We start from the raw sequence: 20,114 nt of genomic DNA on the forward strand, positions 1-20,114 counted from the left end.
CAAGTGAGAATTTCCCTGCAAATTCCCAAGTCAGAAAATTAACTAAAGTAGGTATCTTTAGTTACTTCTAATTTTTAAAAATTAAAACCTGTAATAAACATTTTGCTCTATTTATGAAGAGCTTACATATGAACTCGTAATGGTATCATTAACTAAGGCTCAAAGACAAAGTAAACCTCCAAATTTCAGATGACACTATAGTTAAATGTTTTTTACCTTTAACAGAACTATGGTTCAATTATTTTAGTTTACTTAAACAATAATCTTTATATAGTTCCTTTTCTCAGTCATCTAATAGCAAAATTGCAGTCTACATCACGTGATACTGTACATGGATTTCATTTATTAAAAATGAGTCTTAAACAAACTTATTAAAACAAAGTTGCTCATTTTACCAATGATCGGGGTTGTCAAAATTTAAGCAAAGAAGTGAATAAATTAAGTTCACTTATTTATCAGTTCAATTGTTCATAAAAAAGGTTACAAAAACAATACATGTAATATATTAATAACATGGTTTATTTTTTTAAAGATTCAGACCATTAAAACAAATATCCTAAGAAACAAAGGATGTTAGGTTTAATTCAAACTAGAGTTTTTCCACAAATCAATCCACTTATAACCATTGACCACCAAAAGCTAAACAATCATCTGCCATCTGAAACAGCTTTGATGTCATACGGTCGTAAGAGTGACAAAAAGTCTTACGTTAAACAGTTTTACCTAACAAAGACATATTTGTTCTATTTCAGTGAAACATTCTTTGAATATTATTACTGTAAGTTTATAAACTGTATATGATTCATTTAAAGAACCATATTAGATTCACCACAAAGTAAGTTCTATTAGAATTTTTCCTACACAAAACAGTTGTCAACTAGCCAACTATCAATATAGCCATATGCAAAATTTTCACTTTCATTAATTCTCACCATTGTTATCTTTGTTTTTACATAAAAATAAGATCAGTGAAGTCAGATATCATACCAAGCAATAAATTCTACCTGCATTCAATGTGGGGAAGATTTTTATTTAATCTGCCCTTCTACCTTCAATGCATAAGATTATCATTTTAAACCAGAAAAACTCCAGGTTGGCCTGGTTCCAATGCTGACCTCATCTCAAAATAGAAATAAGTGTCTTAAAAATAATCAAACAGTGATCTTCTAACCACTGCTTCAGACCCAAGGCAGCAGCTTAAGGTAAGAGGTTATTTTTCTCCTCTTTCTCCATGTATCTGTATAACATTAACCATTTCCAGGTAAGCACTTTTCTTTCCTAAAGTAAACACTGACCAGAAAATTCGGGGTCATGATCATAAAGTGAGAGACAGTTTTACACTTAACATCACTGCCTCAAATCACCCAATCTTACCTAGTCACAACCAATGACCATAATAACGTAAACCATGAAGAAGCACTATTTAATGTGTCTGCACTTTTAAAAATCAAATTCCAACAAGATAACAAAAATTACAACATAGCAAATATTTTAGCCACACTATTATTCTATCATTAAAAAACCACTTAAGGCCCTAACACCTCTTCCACTAAAAGGTAATTGTATTTGTTACCCCATAATTTCATTGTCTTATTGTTATCGCATTACACTACTTTTGGCAACTCCGTTCTACCACTACAAACATACTTGCTGAACATTCCATTTCTGCACAGAGATGACAAAAACCACTGTCTTCCACCGTCACTTAAGTTCAAACAACAATGATATGTTTACTAATTAACCACATTACAACAACAGTTGCATATAAAACCAACAGTTCAAATGTACCTTCTGCAAAAGATACAAGTAAATAAAAAACCGTAAGTACTTACCTACAGTTGGGAGGAGGGTCCAATGTAATTTCTGCAAGTTCCTTCTGAATTCTTTAAAATAAAGACAAAGAACATTATGTTAAAAATATCTTCACTCTTAACAATTTATTTCATTAAAACGTTATGTTTTAATAATACTTCCCTTTGGTATATTAGTTTGAAATACTAATACTGTATAAAGCATCACATCCAACAATAAAGTAGCAATTTCCGCCAGGGTTTTGAGGATGCATCTAAAGGATGACACTATCAGTACATGCAACCTGTGGAAGGAACACTATGACTTCACTGAACCACTGACAGCGCTAATTAAAATTTCTAAAGCTGGAAATTTCTGCCCCACCATTCATGGGTCATTCTAACTTCTGTTTTGTATTAGAGCATTCCCATACAGGATGGAAAGCTGATATTAAGTTAAATTCAAGCATCCTGACTTGACAGAATCAAATGGTGAAGAAAAGATTCAGGATCTCATTCCAACACCTGAAACTGCCATCAAGACGCATATGGTATTCCTTCCTGGAGCCTCTAATTTGGAGCAAGTTGGGACTTTGACGTTTAACACTATTTCATCTGCTAGAACTATCCTAATATTACATAAGCAATTAATGTCATTTCATGAGCTTCACGCCAAAAAAAAATTTTTAAGCCTGCTCTACCTATCCTCATGTGTTACATTCTACTTTTATTTTTAACTGCATCTAACATCCTATGTATGTATAAAAAGGCTGAAAGCGCGCCACTGTTTTCTAAGACTATACTTAGCAATCCCTTAACTATCATTCATACCTTATTAAATGTAGGCTTTGCTAAATCAAATACAAAAATATTCTCAAAACCGTTTCTTCTCCTTTGCCTTGGTTTTTAAATATGGGGTTATTAACAGCTGGATGCCTGTTGTCTGGTAATTATTGTGACAGTATATGGATAATAACTGATTAAAGTATCTTTAAAAAACAAAAGAATCTGAGCAAAAATATTTACACTCAAGCAATTTCATTCTACTTCCTTTTCAAGACAACAAACTACTAGAATAAATGGGACCCCTCCAACAGAACTGGTATCAACTTCCCAAAGGAACTGCATGCTACTGGTACAATTTTCACTTTTCTAAACCGTGTGATTCAAGGTTGGTGAGGCATTATGAATCAGAGGACGGCTAAGAAATTCAAAGTCAAAGAAAATTGCATTGTAATTCTGCTAGGCCATTAAATTGAGTCCCTGGGCAAGAACACTGCTCACACATGCTTGCTTTCTCTCCCTGTGCCTCAGTTTTCTGTCCTGTAAAATAGAGGTTAACTAGAATAAACTCCGTGATCTCTTTCAACACACTATAACTTCCTTCTAATATGGGTTCTGTGATATATTTATATGCATACAAGTACATATTGCCCATATTTCAATGACAATAGTCTCAAAGATTTGATACAGGAGAACACATTTTATGGATTTCATACAAAATATACAACAGACACTTCAAAACTAAATGGCTAAGTCCAGGTTAAAGATGGCAAACTAGGCACACACACTTTTACCTCTCACTCATTCAGGACCCCGCAAGGTGGGAAAGGGAAATGCAGAAAATGCAAAAAAGGAATAAACAGCAAAGAGAAGGGTGGTGGTCACCAATGAGTGAGAAATTTCAATATATTTCTGCAAGACAAAACAAATGGGTGTAAATCAAACAGGCTGAGACAGGCAAGAAGGGGGCTAAAGAGTGTATACAGATAAAATAGACTACAAAAGGGGACATAGGGGGAAGTAATCAGAAATCCCAGAAGGAAAAAAAAACTGCATAAGTCACAGATGAAATATGAAGCAAACTAAAATGTAAAATAACTTTAATTAAGTATCAGACATTGGGAGTGAGGTGGGGAGAGAAAGATTTGATCTATTTTGCCTAAATGCTATCACTCATTGAGAAGCCCGGAGATCATGACACTGGACTTGTAGTTAATCTAATCCTAATATGCTGTTTGGTCTGGCATTTAATGTTTACAGTTATAATAAATGTACAATTTATTGGTCTTTTACTTACAGACAAAGCATAGAAGATTGGTTGTTGGTTGCACTGTACAAAGTAAATGTTATTAACCTTGAAGATATAAAATTAAGTGTAGCTAATATAAAACAGTTAAAAGTGGATGGAGAAGATATTATCCCCAATTTACAAAGTAGAGAATAAAAAACATGTTATTTGTAGGAAAAAGAAATAGAAGCTTAAATATATATTTTTAGAGTATAAAGGCAACAAATAATCTTTTTAAAAATTTTTAACTATCATTAACTGGGAGGAAGGAAAAGAAAGGAAGAATAGGTAAGTAAACTAAATCCTCATATTTCAGAGCAGGCAATCAAAAGATATTACTTCAATTAACAATTCCACGAGAAATAAGTGTATTATTTAGAGTTGTACAGAAAACCAACAGAAGGAATAAGACCAAAGACAGCTAAACAGTCTGCTTCAAGGGAATGGAACTGGGAGAATTAGGGGCAGGGGGTGGATTAAAAAAACTGTTACTTTCCATTTAAAAAAAATATATGTACTGTTTATTATCAGAAACATGAACTTTTAAAAATTGTTTTTAAACTAAGAGAACCAAAGGAATAGTCATTATAAAAAGCATGCTTAAGCTGTCAAAAAAAAAAAAAAACTATTTTTAACGTAAAAAAACTTCTTTGCAATTTTCAAACAACACATCTTGCTTTATATTTATACTGCCCTTTAGATTTAAAAAAACAAAACAAAAACTCATAAATCCTGGGCCAGGCTCAGTATTGGTGGCTATGCCTGTAATCCCTAGGCTTTGGGAGGCAGATGCAGGAGGATCACTTGAGGCCAGAAATTGGAGACCAACCTGCACAACACAGTGAGACTCCTTCTCTACAAAAAATTTGGGAAACTGTTGGTCACAGTGGTGTGTGCTTATAGTCCCAGTTACTCAGGAGGCCAAGGCAGGAGGATCACTTGAGCCCAGGAATTTGAGGCCACAGTGATCTATGATCATACCACATACTCCAGCCTGGGCAAGAGTAAGACCCTGTCTCTAAGAGAAAAAAAATTGATACATCATAATTTGCTGTCATATAGTACTACACAAAAGTTGAACTCCAGATCCCTATAATTCTAAGTCTATATTATTCAATATAAAAAGCAATTTACTGATGAATTTAACAAGTCTGAGCAGTGAGTCAATAATATTATAATACATTTTGAGCCACTGTTACCTAAAATGGTTATATTTCTCTTGACAGAAAAGATTATACTAAGAATTGCTATTTAAACGGTTGTAAGATGTCCTGCTGTTTTCAATGACAGCAATTCAATTCTAACTCAAAAGTTGTGATCATGGTATGTATTAAGTTTCTCAGCCTTGACAAGTGGGGATAAGGAAGGTACCTATTTCAGGCACTGTCTCTTAGGGTGAGGAAAAATGAAAAGTATCAATAATTCACACTTACAATGTACCTTTCCCATGATGATCTTTTACCATTAAAAGTGATCCGGTAAATCTTACAGAATTCTCTAAGTATCTGTTTTATCAGTTCCCATTTAAAAGACAAGGAAAACTAAGGCTAATTATTTTATACTGGTAAGGTGAAAGATGGAGAACTATTATCTTGCTAAGTCAAACAAAAAGACTTCCTTCATCAGAACTTTTAAGACAAAATTATTTTACACAAAAATCACCTGGACAATTGCCTAAATTTCCAGTTTCCATAAGGCAGTGTCACCTCTTAGGTTAGTATGATACAGAAGTCAGCAACTGCCTATTGTTACTGAGACAAGTCACAAGCAATAGACAAATTAAATTTCAATGTATATTATTCTACCTTATACCTTAACTGTTCCAGGAACGAATGATAAGAGTACAATAAGAGTACTGTGTGGGATTGTTATTTGCTTTAAAAAAATAGCAGGGGAGGGGAATCATAACAATCATGATTCATTCAGACTTAAATGAAGAATATGGTACCAAAATTATACAGAAAAGACAGGATATGAAACTCTCATTTTAACATCAATATATTGGAAAAGGGGTTCAGAAAAATGAAGCAGTGTATATGTACTAACATGTTTAAAACACACATATACATTTCTTGGGTTAAAGAAAATTCAAAAATTTACTCAGAGCCAAGTAGAACATGAATGTGTGGATATGTAGATTTGCAAAGTAATTTCTTAGCAGGAACTTTTTAAAAACCCTTCATCTCATCTAGATAACTTTCTATATTCCCTTACAGACTACAATCCTCAGTCAACCTAAAAACCCTCTATTCTAATCAATTGAATCACCTAGCAAAAACCTTCCAAAATGACCTTATTCTCAAGAAAGTGTCATGCAACTAATAATTAAAATTTTTTAAATGTCAAAGCAATCTTTAGAAAACACATTGCCATCGCAAATAAGAAGTCTAGAGTTTCATTCTGGATGGTGGTATATACTACATACATATGATTCTAAAAGATCATTGATTTTAAGACACACCATCAATAATTGTGCACATAAATTTTAAGATGTGTCCCAATTTCAGAAACATTAAAAAGTTATAAAAAGTGCATTTAGAATGAATAAAATACAGTAATTACAAAAGATTATCTATAAAAGTACTATTTCATTCTCATGTGGAAAACAAACTTACAAGAGCCCATAAGATAAAAGTTCAAACTGGAATACAGTGGAATCAATTTTTCAACCTAACAAAAATTTAGAGTCTGAAACCAAAAACTACACCTCGAACAGTATCATATTGAGTGTCCAAAAATAAAATCACCATGTCTACTCTGAACAAAGTTAATTTAGAATAAATATGATTTAAAATTCACATTTACAGATGTATCAACCCATAAAAGCAGCAGAATAAATTCAATGAAGATCTCAAAATAGATGTTTTATTGAACTCACTAGTCAATTTAATCAAAATAATCTAAATCTGTCACTGCAGATATAGTCCAACTACAGAGTTGCAAATATAACAAGAGTGATATAGACATATCAAGAGAACAGGCTGTGATAAGAGCATGACAATTTTTTAAGAAACAAACTCTTGCCAAAGAAAAGCAAAAATGCATGTAAGATGTAACTGTAATCTTTCCTTTAACTCTGAGACAGAAATTAATTTCTACTACTGTTTAAATACCCACTTAAATGTTTTCTGTATTATATATCACTATTCTGTAATATCACAAATGAGATTTTTCAAATCATATTTCTATATCAGCTTATTAATTCTATAATTACTGCATTACAGCAATTATTAATAGTACATTTCATATAACAACTGAGCACCTACGTGCAAGCACTTTCCTAAGTCACTACAAAAAGTATTTAATTACGGCATCTGAGTATTTCTAGTTTGACAACAGCACTGCCTCCAAGGTTAATATATACCTCATTTTTCCAAAGTTTGTACCAACCGGACTTGGAAAATATCATTGCAGACTTTAACTGACATAAAGTCTATTAGTGACAGCATCAGTTTATGAGAGCTTACTATGTGCCGAATAAATGCTTTATCACATTTAGTCCTCATGAGAACTTTGTGAACAGCGTACCATTATCATCTTCCTTCTACGAAAGAAGAAATTGAGGCTTGAGCTGTTTTTTGTTTGTTTGTTTGTTTTTGAGACGGAGTCTCGCTCTGTTGCCCAGGCTGGAGTGCAGTGGCCGGATCTCAGCTCACTGCAAGCTCCGCCTCCCGGGTTTACACCATTCTCCTGCCTCAGCCTCCCCAGTAGCTGGGACTACAGGCGCCCGCCACCTCGCCCGGCTAGTTTTTTTTTTTATTTTTTTTAGTAGAGACGGGGTTTCACCGTGTTAGCCAGGATGGTCTCAATCTCCTGACCTTGTGATCCGCCCGTCTCGGCCTCCCAAAGTGCTGGGATTACAGGCTTGAGCCACCGCGCCCGGCCGAGCTGTTAAATTATACATCAGGATCGCAGAGGCTAGGCACAGTGGCTCATGCCTGTAATTCCAGCACTTTGAGAGACCAAGGCAGGAGGATCGCTTGCAACCATGAGTTCAAGGCCAGCCTGAGCAACACAGCGAGACTCCCGTCCCTACAAAAAATACATTAAAAATTTAGCCTGGTGTGGTGACACACCCGTGTAATCCCAGCTACTTGGGAGGCTGAAGTGGGAGGACTGAATGAGCCCAGGAGTTGGAGATCATACCACTGCACTCCAGCCTGGGTGACAGAGCAAGACTCTGCCTCAAAAAAAAAGAAAAAGAAAAAAGAAAAAAAAGAAAGAAAGAAAAAGAAAAAAAAAAAAAACCACAGAGCTATAGCTACTAAATGCTAGAACCTAGATTCAAACGTAGATCCTGTCTCTAGAGTTCAAGCTCTTCAATGCTACTCTTTCTCATAAAATGACACTATTTGGGAAAGACTTCTCATCTGAATAAAAATGATCATCAACAAAAAAGTGTGAAATAAAATTTATTTTGAAACTACCTCTAACTTTTAATCTTCTAAACACACTAGTACTAAGATGCTAATATCCATGGAAAATCCAATCCCTAAAATAAGCTCAGGGTTCCAAGGTAACCAGTAAGTAAATATTGTGACTGCACTCTGCTAGGTACTGTGGATATGACAGTGAACTTAAAAGATGTGGGGTCCTCTGTTCTCATAATTCCCAATTTTTTTCCTAAGTTAAGCAGAAATGGCAAAGAACCAACAACTTCCCTATCAGCTGAATCGGAGGAAGAGAGAGGGGAAAATAAGTTTTTTTTTTAATTAAAAAATTAGTAGCAAAGCCGCATTTTTATATTTAAAATAAATAGTAAATAATTACATCACTTCATACAGTGTCACCCAAAAACCAACTGAAGACCTTTCTAGAGGAAGATCATGAACCACAACTTGAAAATCACAGATTCACAGGAATTTGCCAACAGAGGGATTCTTTCAGCCAGGAAGCAACTCAAAAGAGACTTCTTACTTTCACCAACGCAATACAACCACTTACTATTTACTGCCAGGCAGGCACTGTCCTGTGCTCTGTACATACACTATCTCTAAACTAGGTTGTATCTCCTATGTACAGAGCAGAAAAACATCTTCCGTATTTTTCCCTCATGAAATCTATCATTAGGTTTGAATAATCGGTACTTTCTACATATAGTGTAGTAAAATAAAGATGACCCATGTACTTGAAAAACTCATGTTCACACATAAAGCAGTACATCTTTCATAAGCAGAATTTGATCTTTGGCATATCATGCAAGAAATATGATTTTAAGGTATATTATAGTGGTGCTCCCAGTTAGGGGAAAAGGCAGAGCCTCACCACAACAGGTAACTTTGCTAACTAGCAATCACAAAATAAAGCACAGGCCCAGCAGAACCCTATTCCCCAAGGACCTGGCCAACCAATCCTTGCCCTTTTCTGACAAACTGAAAAGGCCCTGTAACAACCCAATCAGACACTGAGGACTGAATTAGATTTTCCACATCTACATGGAACTACAATCTGTACCTGAACATCTCCTTTCCACCCACATCGACTTCCTTCTTTCACCTAAATGTCACATTTTCTCTACTCCTCACCTTTCTTATCCATCCTAACCCCACCCCCCATTTCCCAGGTCACCTCTAAGCAGGTCATTTGTGTCGTGGTCTGGCAACAGAAGGGTCAGCCAGCTGAGTCCCCTGTAATTGCGGTGTGATGGCAAAACAAACTGAACCCTCTTCCCCACCCTGGCATGTTCTAGTACACAGGTCTAAAAGTTTAAAGTTCAGGGCTCTCTGACTTTCAAACAGCTCCTTCAACAGAGATCAGCAATACACCCCCAGGAAAGGGAAACTGAATACTCTAGTACCTTGGAATAACCACTCACCATCCTCCAACATCTCTCACCAAGGGGCCTGAGAAGGTTCTTTCCAATCCTGTAGACTGACTAAGCCAAAGGGAAACAAAGTCTACTAGAACATAATAATGGTTTCTTATCTTTGAGAAAGGAGTTCCCCTTAATCCACACCATAAAATAACATATAAAGCTGTAATTCAACATTCAGGCATTCCACTATGCCTAAAAGTTACAGATCGCTTTTATTTATACTTCCTATTTGGGCAATATAAAACATATGAAAACAAAGCAAGAACATAAAATCACAGGATCAGAAAAGACACTACTTTATCTTTCAAATTATTTTCCAAGAGATATTCTATAATGTAACAATATCAAAACGGATTCCCTCTAAGTCCATTGACATGCCAATCATTTTAAGAGATTGATGTACCAAAAGAAGACCATTCAAATACCTACTTTCCAGATCCATCTATTCTCCAGAGAAAGAGAAAAATCTGTATCAAGATGGATCCACTGACTAATGTAATGACACCAAGATGCACTTGTCGCTAATGTCAGCATTTCTGACTCTACCAACTGGGAGTAGTGGAAAATAAACTATCACTCACTCAATAACCACTTCAAAAGATTCCTAATCTCTATTCTGTGTTACGGAACAGAAAAAAAATATTTATGGTCAAGTAACCATAAATGAAACCACTGCAACTTTACATGCACGCCCTGTATATGCTTCCCTAATAATACACAAACACACAAACACACTATGGAAATGTATTTTATGAATCTGCCATGCCATTTAACTGACTTTAAATACTGAAGTTCCCTATGGCTAAAACCATGTAAAAGAGATCATCTTGAAAGGGAAAGAAAAATCCACGAAGTTCATGGCTGACAATCACGGAAAAAATGATTAAATGCAAGAGAAAAATAGAACTTAAGATGATAAACTGATACCAAAAATAAAAAGGTTATAATAACTGAGATACCTTTTAGCACTAGTTGACAATTTAGCAGCGGTTTTGCTGGATATTTTTCCCTCCTTTTTCTTGGGCTGAACTTGTTCTCTTTCTGGTTCTTGCTGAACACTTTCACGTTGATCTCCATCGGAACTTCCTCCACTAGTGCTTGGACTGTCATCAACTCTTTGTGCCTCAGTGGACATTTTAGATCCTGGATTAAAGAATCAAAAATCATTTATTCAGCTGTGAGGACGACTACAGTAAGCTACCTCCAGAACACAGAGAATGAATCTCAAAGTAAAACAAGTAAATCTTAATATAAAACGGATTAAATTGGTCATTTACAAAACAATGCAGCTTTGGGACTTGCTAAAACTTTTCCTTCATCCATTCAAAATGTATTGTAAAACAAAAACATACAAAATTTATACATGAAACATTCACAGCAACATTATTCATAATAACCAAAACTGGAAACAACTCAAATATCCACTAACGAATGAATGGATAAACAAAATGTAGTAGTATATTCACATAATGTACTGTTAGCCATAAAAAAGAATGAAATACAGTGTCTACGTGCTACAAAATGGATGAACCTTGAAACATTCTGTAAGTGAAAGAAGCCAGCCACAAAGGACCACAAGCTGACTATTTAGATAAAATGTCCAGAATAGGCAAATTCATAAATATCAAATTCAGTAGTAAATCTCACGCCTGTAAATCCCAATGTTTTGGGAAGCCCAGGCAGGACCAGCCTGGGCAACATAGCAGGACTCGATCTCTACAAAAAATAAAAATATGATTGATACGACTGCATTCCAGCCTGAGTGACAGAGAGAGACCCTGTCTCAAAACAAAATAATAATAATAATAAAATAAAATGGGTAAGTGGTTGCCAGGGAGTGAGGGGAGAGCAGTGAAGACTGACTGCTAATGGGTAGGATGCTTCCCTGTGGGGTGATAAAAATGTTCTTAAATTAGATAATGATAATGTTGCTCAATTCTAATAATAAATATTCTAAGAACTACAGAGTTGTACATTTTTAAACGGTAAATTTTATAGTCTGTGAATCACATATCAATAATGCTGTTACAAAAAATAAGAAAAAAATGACTAAGGGTCTACTCTCTACCAGGTGCTGTGCTAAACCCTTTGGTCCCACAACTGTGAAAAACCTGGACTAGCCAACTTGCTAAGTACAAAAACGAAGGTTAGTACAAATAGTTGTGGGAACAGAAAAATGGGAGGATTCTTTCAAATCCCTATTCCATCAATACATCCTCAGAGCTGGGCTAAGGTTAAAATTCTCCAAACTAGTAAATTGTTTTAAGTAACCTTTGTGATAACAGAAGAACACAGAGGCCTGCATGACTGCATGATTCTAAATAAAAATTGAACCATACGACGGCATCAGCACTGATTCAGCTATATACTAAAGCAACCATATTTCACAAGAGATGGCGAGACACTGAAGAATTTTTTTTTTTCTTTTCCCCACAGTCTGGCTAAGATATCCCTCAAGGCATTCAAATTCCCTTTGCTCTGAGTTCAGGCTCCCCAAGCAGCTCTGATTACCAACTCAATTTCCTCAATAGCTTGATATTTAGATAGCTGTTATAACCTAGACAGGAGACACAAACAATTCCAGTAAGAGAAGAGGAGTATCTCTTCTCAACTGTCATTCTACCATAATCAATTTCTGAGTTTGATGACTACGAATACATCCCTTACGAGCTGACTAGCCTACAGTGTTCTGACAAATCCAGAACTGAACCAACAAAACCCATGCCCAGACTCTAAAAGGTCTTGTGCTCACCACAGTTTTGTCACCTAATAATCACTTTGAGCACTGTATAGCTACCTTCTCAGACACCTCTTTAAAAACAAATACCTATACTTAACAAGTACCATTAACAACAAAAAAAATACCTTTAAAAATTAGAGGTACACTGAACAAACTCCTTTTGAAATGGATCCTTTTGATTATTCTTATTCAAATTACGACTTGAAATAAAACTGTTTCTGATATGATCAATAAGAATAGGTAAAGATACCTCAAATAAAGCAAAATTTTTAATTACTACAATTTAGTCCAAATGGATAGCTATTTGACACTGATGAAAATTCATCATTACTAAAGATTTAACTTGTAGTCTGCTCCAAGCCAAAGCAATGTTGTAACACCGATCTTTAATAGACTGAAATTTTTGTAAGACAAACCAAAAAGCACTGCAAAAGAATGGAGGCATCACGAAGCACAGAGCCGCAAAGAGTCAACAGAAAATAGTGAATCCTTTCACTGACACGCCACACACACCACCACCAGCACCCCTTCAACCCCAACAGTTCCTCATGCCACACAAAAACAGGTCTGCCTCAACAGCTCTGAAACATACTAATGGAAAAGCTGACTACTTTTCTACCTATTCTGTAAATGGAGAGCACCAGTCTCCACAGCTGTGACATCTTTTATGAGCACTAAAGTCACTTAATAGAATACTGAAATTTTATATCAGTATGTTTCACATCTAGCTCTAAAAGTCATAACATATTTCTTGCTTTTTTTCATTTTTATTTTACTCTAAATTCTCATTCTTGGATTTAATTATTTTTTCACCTTACCTCTTTCAGTTAAAATATATCAGAAGTTTAAAACCTTCTAAGTATGTACATAATGGCATATCAGTTAGGGCAGCACGCATGAGAGTGAAAACGAGAACAATCCTCAGGGAAAGGTGCTCAGATACAGCAAAATGCTGCCAGCGATACCTTAAGAAATGTGAAATGAGTGAGAAATCATTTTATACATTTTAAACCAGGAGCAATCTGTTCCATGATAAATACATGGGAACCTCAATGAAATAATATTCTCTATACTGAGGCTGCAGCTTCAGTTTAATAAACTATGATTTACTAAACTATGCCAAGAGTTTCAGTTGTGTATCACATTCGTTACAAAACCACACATTCTTAGTATTCTTATTTATGTGCATTCACATACTATCGAATGCCAGAGTTATATAATTATTTAAAAAGATTGCTCACTGATGTCATCTGAACCATAATCTGAAACCCAAATTTCATAAACTACTGCTGAATATCAGAGGAAGACTAAAGTAAAAATTAGTCTCACTAGAGAACTAATAAAAATACTATTAGAAATTCCCCAATAGAGGCGTAATTTCTAGTTTCACATTAAGGAAAAGAATTATTTCCACTTTCGACTTAAGACACCTATTTCATCCAAATGTTAACCTACAAATGATAAATCCATCTGAGGCCACTGATAACCACTATAGGAACTTTCAGAAATAACGTTTTCACATCTCTTTTTCAAATATCAATAAGAGGAGCTTCTCCTCGGTTTGTTTTTTGAATGCTTGCTTACAAAAAAACTATAGAAAAAAATTATTGTGCCACTCAGGTGCAATGAATTTTTATGAAGAAAAAGTAGTCTATAAATCAATTTAATTAGTCATAAGTGTAAAATTGATGTCTCTCTAAAGTACAAATGAATAAAAATTCCTGAATTAAAATTCTTTAAACATTATCTTCTAAATCAGCATTTTAAAATTAATTCCTAAACAGTTAATCTGATCCCATTATCTAATCTACAGGGAAGATAAACTTAAATCCCAGGGTTATAAACAAAGAGCTACTCTCCAATGATAGTTTCAAAGATATTGAGATATATAAATTAATATGCTTGCTTCGTAACTCAAAGTAAAACTTAATTTTTAAACATAAAATAGGCAGTCCTTCCTCAAACTATGTTAGGAGGCTTACATTCTATTACTTCTTCAACACAAACTGTCTAAGCTTGTATTAGCTATGTACCCTATGTTGTAATTACAGTCCTGGAAATTAGCAACATACAGTGAACGAAACTCACGTGTTCCATAAACACGTGTTCCATAAACACGTGTTCCATAAAAATGAAATGATTTGGCTTGAAATATTACTGACTACATAAAGGCAACTATAGTCATTTCATAAATCCAGCCTACTATGCAGGTAAGCCTTATAACAGTATCTACTAGTATAAAACTGCAAAACCAAGGGTTCATTTGAGCTTTTATAACAGGAAAGCGTTTAATTCTGTCATATAGATCTTGCTGTCTTCCTACTCATGTTTCTAAACTTTTCTAAAATGTAAAATAAATATATAGTATATGCACACAGCAATATTCAGCTTTAAATTTAACTGCAAAGATATTTATGCAGAAAATAATAGTGGAACACCTGATTTGGGGGTAAAAGGTGCTGCAGGGGAAACAGAATGGGGTATAGCATTATATGAAAACACTCTATCTTCAGCATCAGCCCACATACGGAACTCCAAAGAGACAAGGAGCATCCAAATTGCCGTAGCAAAGGCAAATATTTAGATTCACAAAGTGCAGACTGAATTATTACATATGTAGAAACATACTTTTTAAAGAATCAGGGATTAAAAACTAAGAAGAGCGTAAAATCTTTTAGAACCGCGAGATAATTTGAGGGTAAACCTTAGCACTTCCTTTCGTACTTTTAAATGAAAATATTTGAGTAGACTCTCAAGAATACACAATACAAAACGATGAATCTTAGAAAACATGCAAATAGGTCTAAACAGCCACCGAGCACAGGATGATGTCTTTCTAAAGCGGCCTTAATTTCCTTAAGGGAAGATGGATTGGACATTTCTGGTTGGTCGTGGGAAAAAAAAGCCACAAGAAGCCACGCTTTATCTTCATTAGAAATTGTAAAGGGCAAAAAGATCAAAACATTATGAGAGAGAGGGGAGAAAAGAGGGGGAGAAGTGGAGTGGGGGGGAAGGGGGAGAGGACAGAGGGAATCCAGTTTCAAACCAGGCCAGTGGGGGCTGCAGAGAAGAGACCAGAGAAAAATGGGCTTCGGTTCCAAACTGTGACAAGCGCCAGGGATCACAAAAGACAAATACAACACACACCCCACACCAGGACACACACAAATACACCCCACAAGGTCTTCTCCGGGCGGGCCACCCGGGTGCGGCGGCGGAGGAGCCAGACCCGGCACTCGCCAGGAGAGACACCATGTGCAGCAATTATGCAATTAGGGAAAATAGCAAAAGATCAAGCCGGGCACTTTCCACCGTGACATTTATCCTGTACTTTTGCAAAGACTTAGTTCCAGGATGCGGCTAGGAGAAGGCAGGCGCTGGGAGGGTGGAGAAGGATGGGGAACTGAGAACGGAAGGGGGTAGAAGGAGGACAGGGAGAGGAGAGGCAGAAGGGGGGATGGGAAGGAGGGGGAGGGGTAGAAAGGGCGAGAAACGGGGGCAGGAGGCTCGCGGGAGGGGGCGCAGGGAACCGGGCCCGGGGAGCGAGGAAGGAGGGAACTAGGACACGAGCGGTGTAAGCAGAGACCTGCGGCGCGGAAGGGAGGTCGGGGGAGTGAGGAGGACGCCAGCGAGAGGGAGGACGCCCGAGGAGGGGAGGCACCGGCGCGGCCCGAGCGAATACCTGAGGGGGGTGTCCGTGCAGGTCGCAGGCTGGAGCCGAAGCCCGGGGAGAGAGCTGCCGACGCGCGAGGGGGAGGGAGACTGGGGAGGCCCCAGGGACGGGATGTCCCCTGCGGACCGTCTAGTCACCGAAAGCCGGACCCACGCACCACGCACCCGACCACGCCTGTCCCCGCCGCGCTCGCGCCCGCCCGGACTCACCCTCAGCGCCGCCGCTGCCGCCGCCCCCGGCCGTTCCAGCTCCGGCTCCTGAGGCTGCTGCCCGCGGCTGTCGCTGTGGCTGCCCCTGAGTCCTGGAAAGTGAAGCCACCACCTCCGGGAGCCGCCGCCGCCCGGCCGTCCGCGCGCGCACCCGCGAGTGCGCGTCCCCGCGCACCCGCCTGGGAGAGACCGCGAGAGCGCGAGCCCCACGTCGGCCGTGCGGCGCCGCGCGCCTACCTCCTCCCCCGCCCCTCCTCCTCCGGCGCGCGGCCGCGAGGGGGCGGGGGCGGGCGCGCGCCCGGGCGGGCTGCCCGACTGGTCGGGAGAGGGGGTGGGGAGGCGGCGTGGAAAAGTAAAGTGACAGCTGGGTCCCGCGCGCAGGCCGGGCTCTGACGGGGGTGGGCGAGGGGCGTCCCACGGGGAAGGAACGACAAGGAGGGAGAGAAGTGGGGGAAACCGAGGCCGACGGGGTGGCTTGAGGGGAGGGGACGCAAGGACCTTGACGGGCACGCGCATTAAAGGGAAATGCCGGCTGGGGGTTGGGGGTTGCCCCAAGACGGTGCAGGCAGTGGGGCGAGGAGGCCTTTCACCCCCATCCACCGCAGCCCTTGACTTCACTCTCGCCTCGAAGCTTTCGCAAAGTAGCTACCGGGACTGACCCTGTTGACACACTAACCCAAACTCGCAGACGCGTGGGGCCCGCATGTACCCAAGATAGGAAAACTTCACATTGGCCTGGAAAGTTCGTCCAGGCTAAGCCTGACTCTTCACCCGACACTGCAGCACGAAGGCCCTTCTGCCTTTTGGCTCGCCCTGGCCCAGAATGCACACCAGCCGGTAGAGAGGAGCCTCGGGCCGTTTAGCCCTGGGGTATTGAAGAGAGAGGTGAGGGGTACAGGGTGCGCCACTGTCAGAGTGAGTGGGAAGCTGCCTTCATGCCCAGTTGAGGGATATGGGAACAGTAGCAGTGCTGTAGGTGGCCTGAGGGAACATTCGGTTCTGTTTTACTCCTCACCCCAAATAACCGTTTAAAAAAAAAAAAAGTACCTGCTTTGCAAACTTAGCTTCCACGAAATTTCTCCCACCCCCACCTCCAGCCTCACTTACCAAGGGAGTGCTGGGTCGTTGGCAACGGGGTGTCCAGCGATGCAGCAAAGTTAACTTCGATCTTTGTGGAGGAAAGGATTGGAAGACCTTTCACTGCTTAATTGCTGAAATTATGGTTGCTACAGTACTTCGTTTGACTGTGGATGTTTTAACTGCTATTTACTAAGTTCAAAATGGATTTAATACAAATCAGTTACCCTTTTCGTTTATTCAAGGAACATTTATTGATGCCAGGCACTGTCTAGGGGGTAGGTATATGACATTGAATAAAAGAGAAAAATCCTTGTCCTCAGAACTTCCCTATCTCTGAACCTTCTCTGCTTTACACTCAGCATCATATTCGTCAGCAAATTCTGTTGACTCTGCTTTCACAAATATACGGTGAAAATGTCCACTCCTCACTCCCCTCCCCACTGCTGGTGTCCTGGTCTAAGCCATCATCTCTCAATAATTATGTCCTACCTGATCTGTCTACCTCCCACTCTCCGCCCCTCCCTCCCCCACACCTACACACAGCTGACTGTCCTTAAAAAACAAAGATTAGATTATGTCTCTCTTCTCAAAAATTCCAGTGGCTTCCCATCATACAGCAACAGCCAAAGTGCTGAATATGGACACATGCCCTGCATGATCTGCCCACCATTCCCAGGCAGGATTCCTCTGACCTCAAGCTGTACGATTTCACTCCATCCTCCTCTCCTTCCAGCCACACCCGCCTTGTAGTTATGGACAGACACACCAAGCATTCCTCAGCTTCAAGACCTGTGTACTTGCTATTTCCTCTGTCTAGAACATTCTTTCCTCCCACTCCTCCCCCAGAACTTCCTATCCATATCCTCTGCTTTATTTTTCTCCATGATCACCACCTGACATAATACATTTTTTTACTTATTTATTAGTTTCCCCCTTCTGCTTTCTTTTTCCTCCCTCTCCCGGCCCTCCCACATAAAAGCACCTTGAGAAAAAGGATTTTGTCGTCTGGGGTTCAGTGCTGTATATATTCAATAGATAATGATCGAGTGAATGAAGTTGGTCTCTTTCAGTTGATGACATAGTAGGTATTGTTCTGATTTCTTCAGTAATAATAATTAGTGCTTACCGTGTTCTTAATTTATGCTAGACAGCATGCTAAGCACTTCAGTTATACTGGGTCACAACCACCACATAGGTTGGTTTTATGCAGTCAGCCCCACTGTACAGATAAGAATACTGAGGTACAGAGGGATTAAGTCACTCACCCACATCACATAGCTAGTGAGGAGCAGAGCTGACTTGAAATCAGCAGTTTGACTCTGGAGTCTGAACTTAAGGACACTTTACCATGAGTCTGGTGTTACAAACATAAATATTTATTTGATTTTCTCCATTTGTCTCTTCTGTGGCGCACACTTGGTCTCCGAGACAAATAGCTCACCTTCCTTATATTTTCTGCTCTGGTCCATCAGTCTGTCATCATGAACTCACTCCTTTCTTACATTTTTTTATTTCTGAGCTTTAATTTAGAGCCTACATTTTTCCCCCTGAAACTGGCAAATGGGAATGTTTTTTGAAGGGTCCTTCTTAAAACGTTGCTCCTGCCAACTTCGTGAGTAAGTAGAGCCACAGTTAGTTTTCCAGTTTGACTGGATGGATGGGTGATGGAAAAGACCGCTCTCGGGCGAACTGTGCTGAATTTTAGCAGCAGCGTTATACTGGTAGAGCCCTGCTGCTTGTTTAGGCAACTTCTTTTCTTGTTAGGCACCCAATTATCAGGGGTTGTTACATATTTATATTATACCCTTGGAAAGAAACATCATATTAGCTCAGGTTTTCCAAAGATTAGGGCCCTGCGAGAATGGGATAGAAAACAATGATCTGTTGCGTACTGTCTGGCTTGAGGGAGGCTGTAGTCACCCCAAATGTTTTGGATACTTAAGGGCAACAGTGGTGTAGGAAAATTGAAACTCCATTAGAACTGTAACCCCATTACCTACCTAGTTCAGTACCAACACAAAGGTACAACCAGATGCTTTTAAAAAAATGTTTGTTTCATAAATAAACAAATAAATGAAGTTCTAACAGCGAATAGAAGCGTACTGAGGACAAATTCCCCTGACTTTCCCACTTGTTCAGGAACTGCTACCTGGACCACTATGTATGATCGTATATTTTGTATACTGCAAAATGTCAGGGGCTGCCATTCATGTAAATTAAGATGCAAACATAGAAGTGGGGCTGCTCCTCTCACCCCTAGACGTTGCCCGAGTATGGTAATCAGTCTCTAAGATGTCCCACTGATCCCTGCCTCTTGGTATTCACACCCTTGTGTAATCCCCTCCTACGTCATGCTAGGTTTGGTATAATGCTGTGAGAAGTGAGGGTATGTCACTTCCAAGATTAGTTTAGGGCTTCCATCTTGGTTGTGCACACGTTGATGTGCTCCCTCTCGCTCGCTCGCTCGCTCTCTCTCTCTCTCTCTCTCTCTCTGCTGTCACTGACTCTGGGGAAAGCTAGCTGCCATATAGTGAGCAGCCGTATGGAGAGGCCCATGTGACTAAAAAAGAAGATCTGCTAACATCCACATGTGTAAACTTGAGAGCAGATCCTTCAGCCTTAGCTAAGCCTTCAGACAATGAAGCCCCGATCAACATCTTAACGGCAACCTCTTGAAAGACCTTGAGCCAGAAACACCCAGCTAAGCCACTCTGGAACCTGAAGATCATGTTTGTT

At 39.0% G+C, this 20,114-nt stretch overlaps 1 protein-coding gene across 2 annotated transcripts in view; it reads right to left on the bottom strand.

Annotated features, from left to right (window-relative positions):
- The window catches only part of UBE2E2 (ubiquitin conjugating enzyme E2 E2), a 388,195-nt gene extending 371,642 nt beyond the window's left edge, over positions 1–16,553 (bottom strand). Inside the window, exons 1-3 of one of the 2 annotated variants that reach the window (XM_050779516.1) lie at positions 16,299–16,553; positions 10,636–10,819; positions 1,833–1,883 (exon numbers count right to left, since the gene is read on the bottom strand). In XM_050779516.1, the coding sequence (XP_050635473.1) occupies positions 1,833–1,883; positions 10,636–10,811 (227 nt within the window). In that variant the 5' untranslated portion in view covers positions 10,812–10,819; positions 16,299–16,553. The other variant, XM_050779515.1, reaches the window with a different exon arrangement.
- Between the last annotated feature and the right edge of the window lie 3,561 nt (positions 16,554–20,114).

This window comes from Macaca thibetana, chromosome 2, assembly GCF_024542745.1.
Source record: "Macaca thibetana thibetana isolate TM-01 chromosome 2, ASM2454274v1, whole genome shotgun sequence".
Classification (NCBI taxonomy): domain Eukaryota; kingdom Metazoa; phylum Chordata; class Mammalia; order Primates; family Cercopithecidae; genus Macaca; species Macaca thibetana.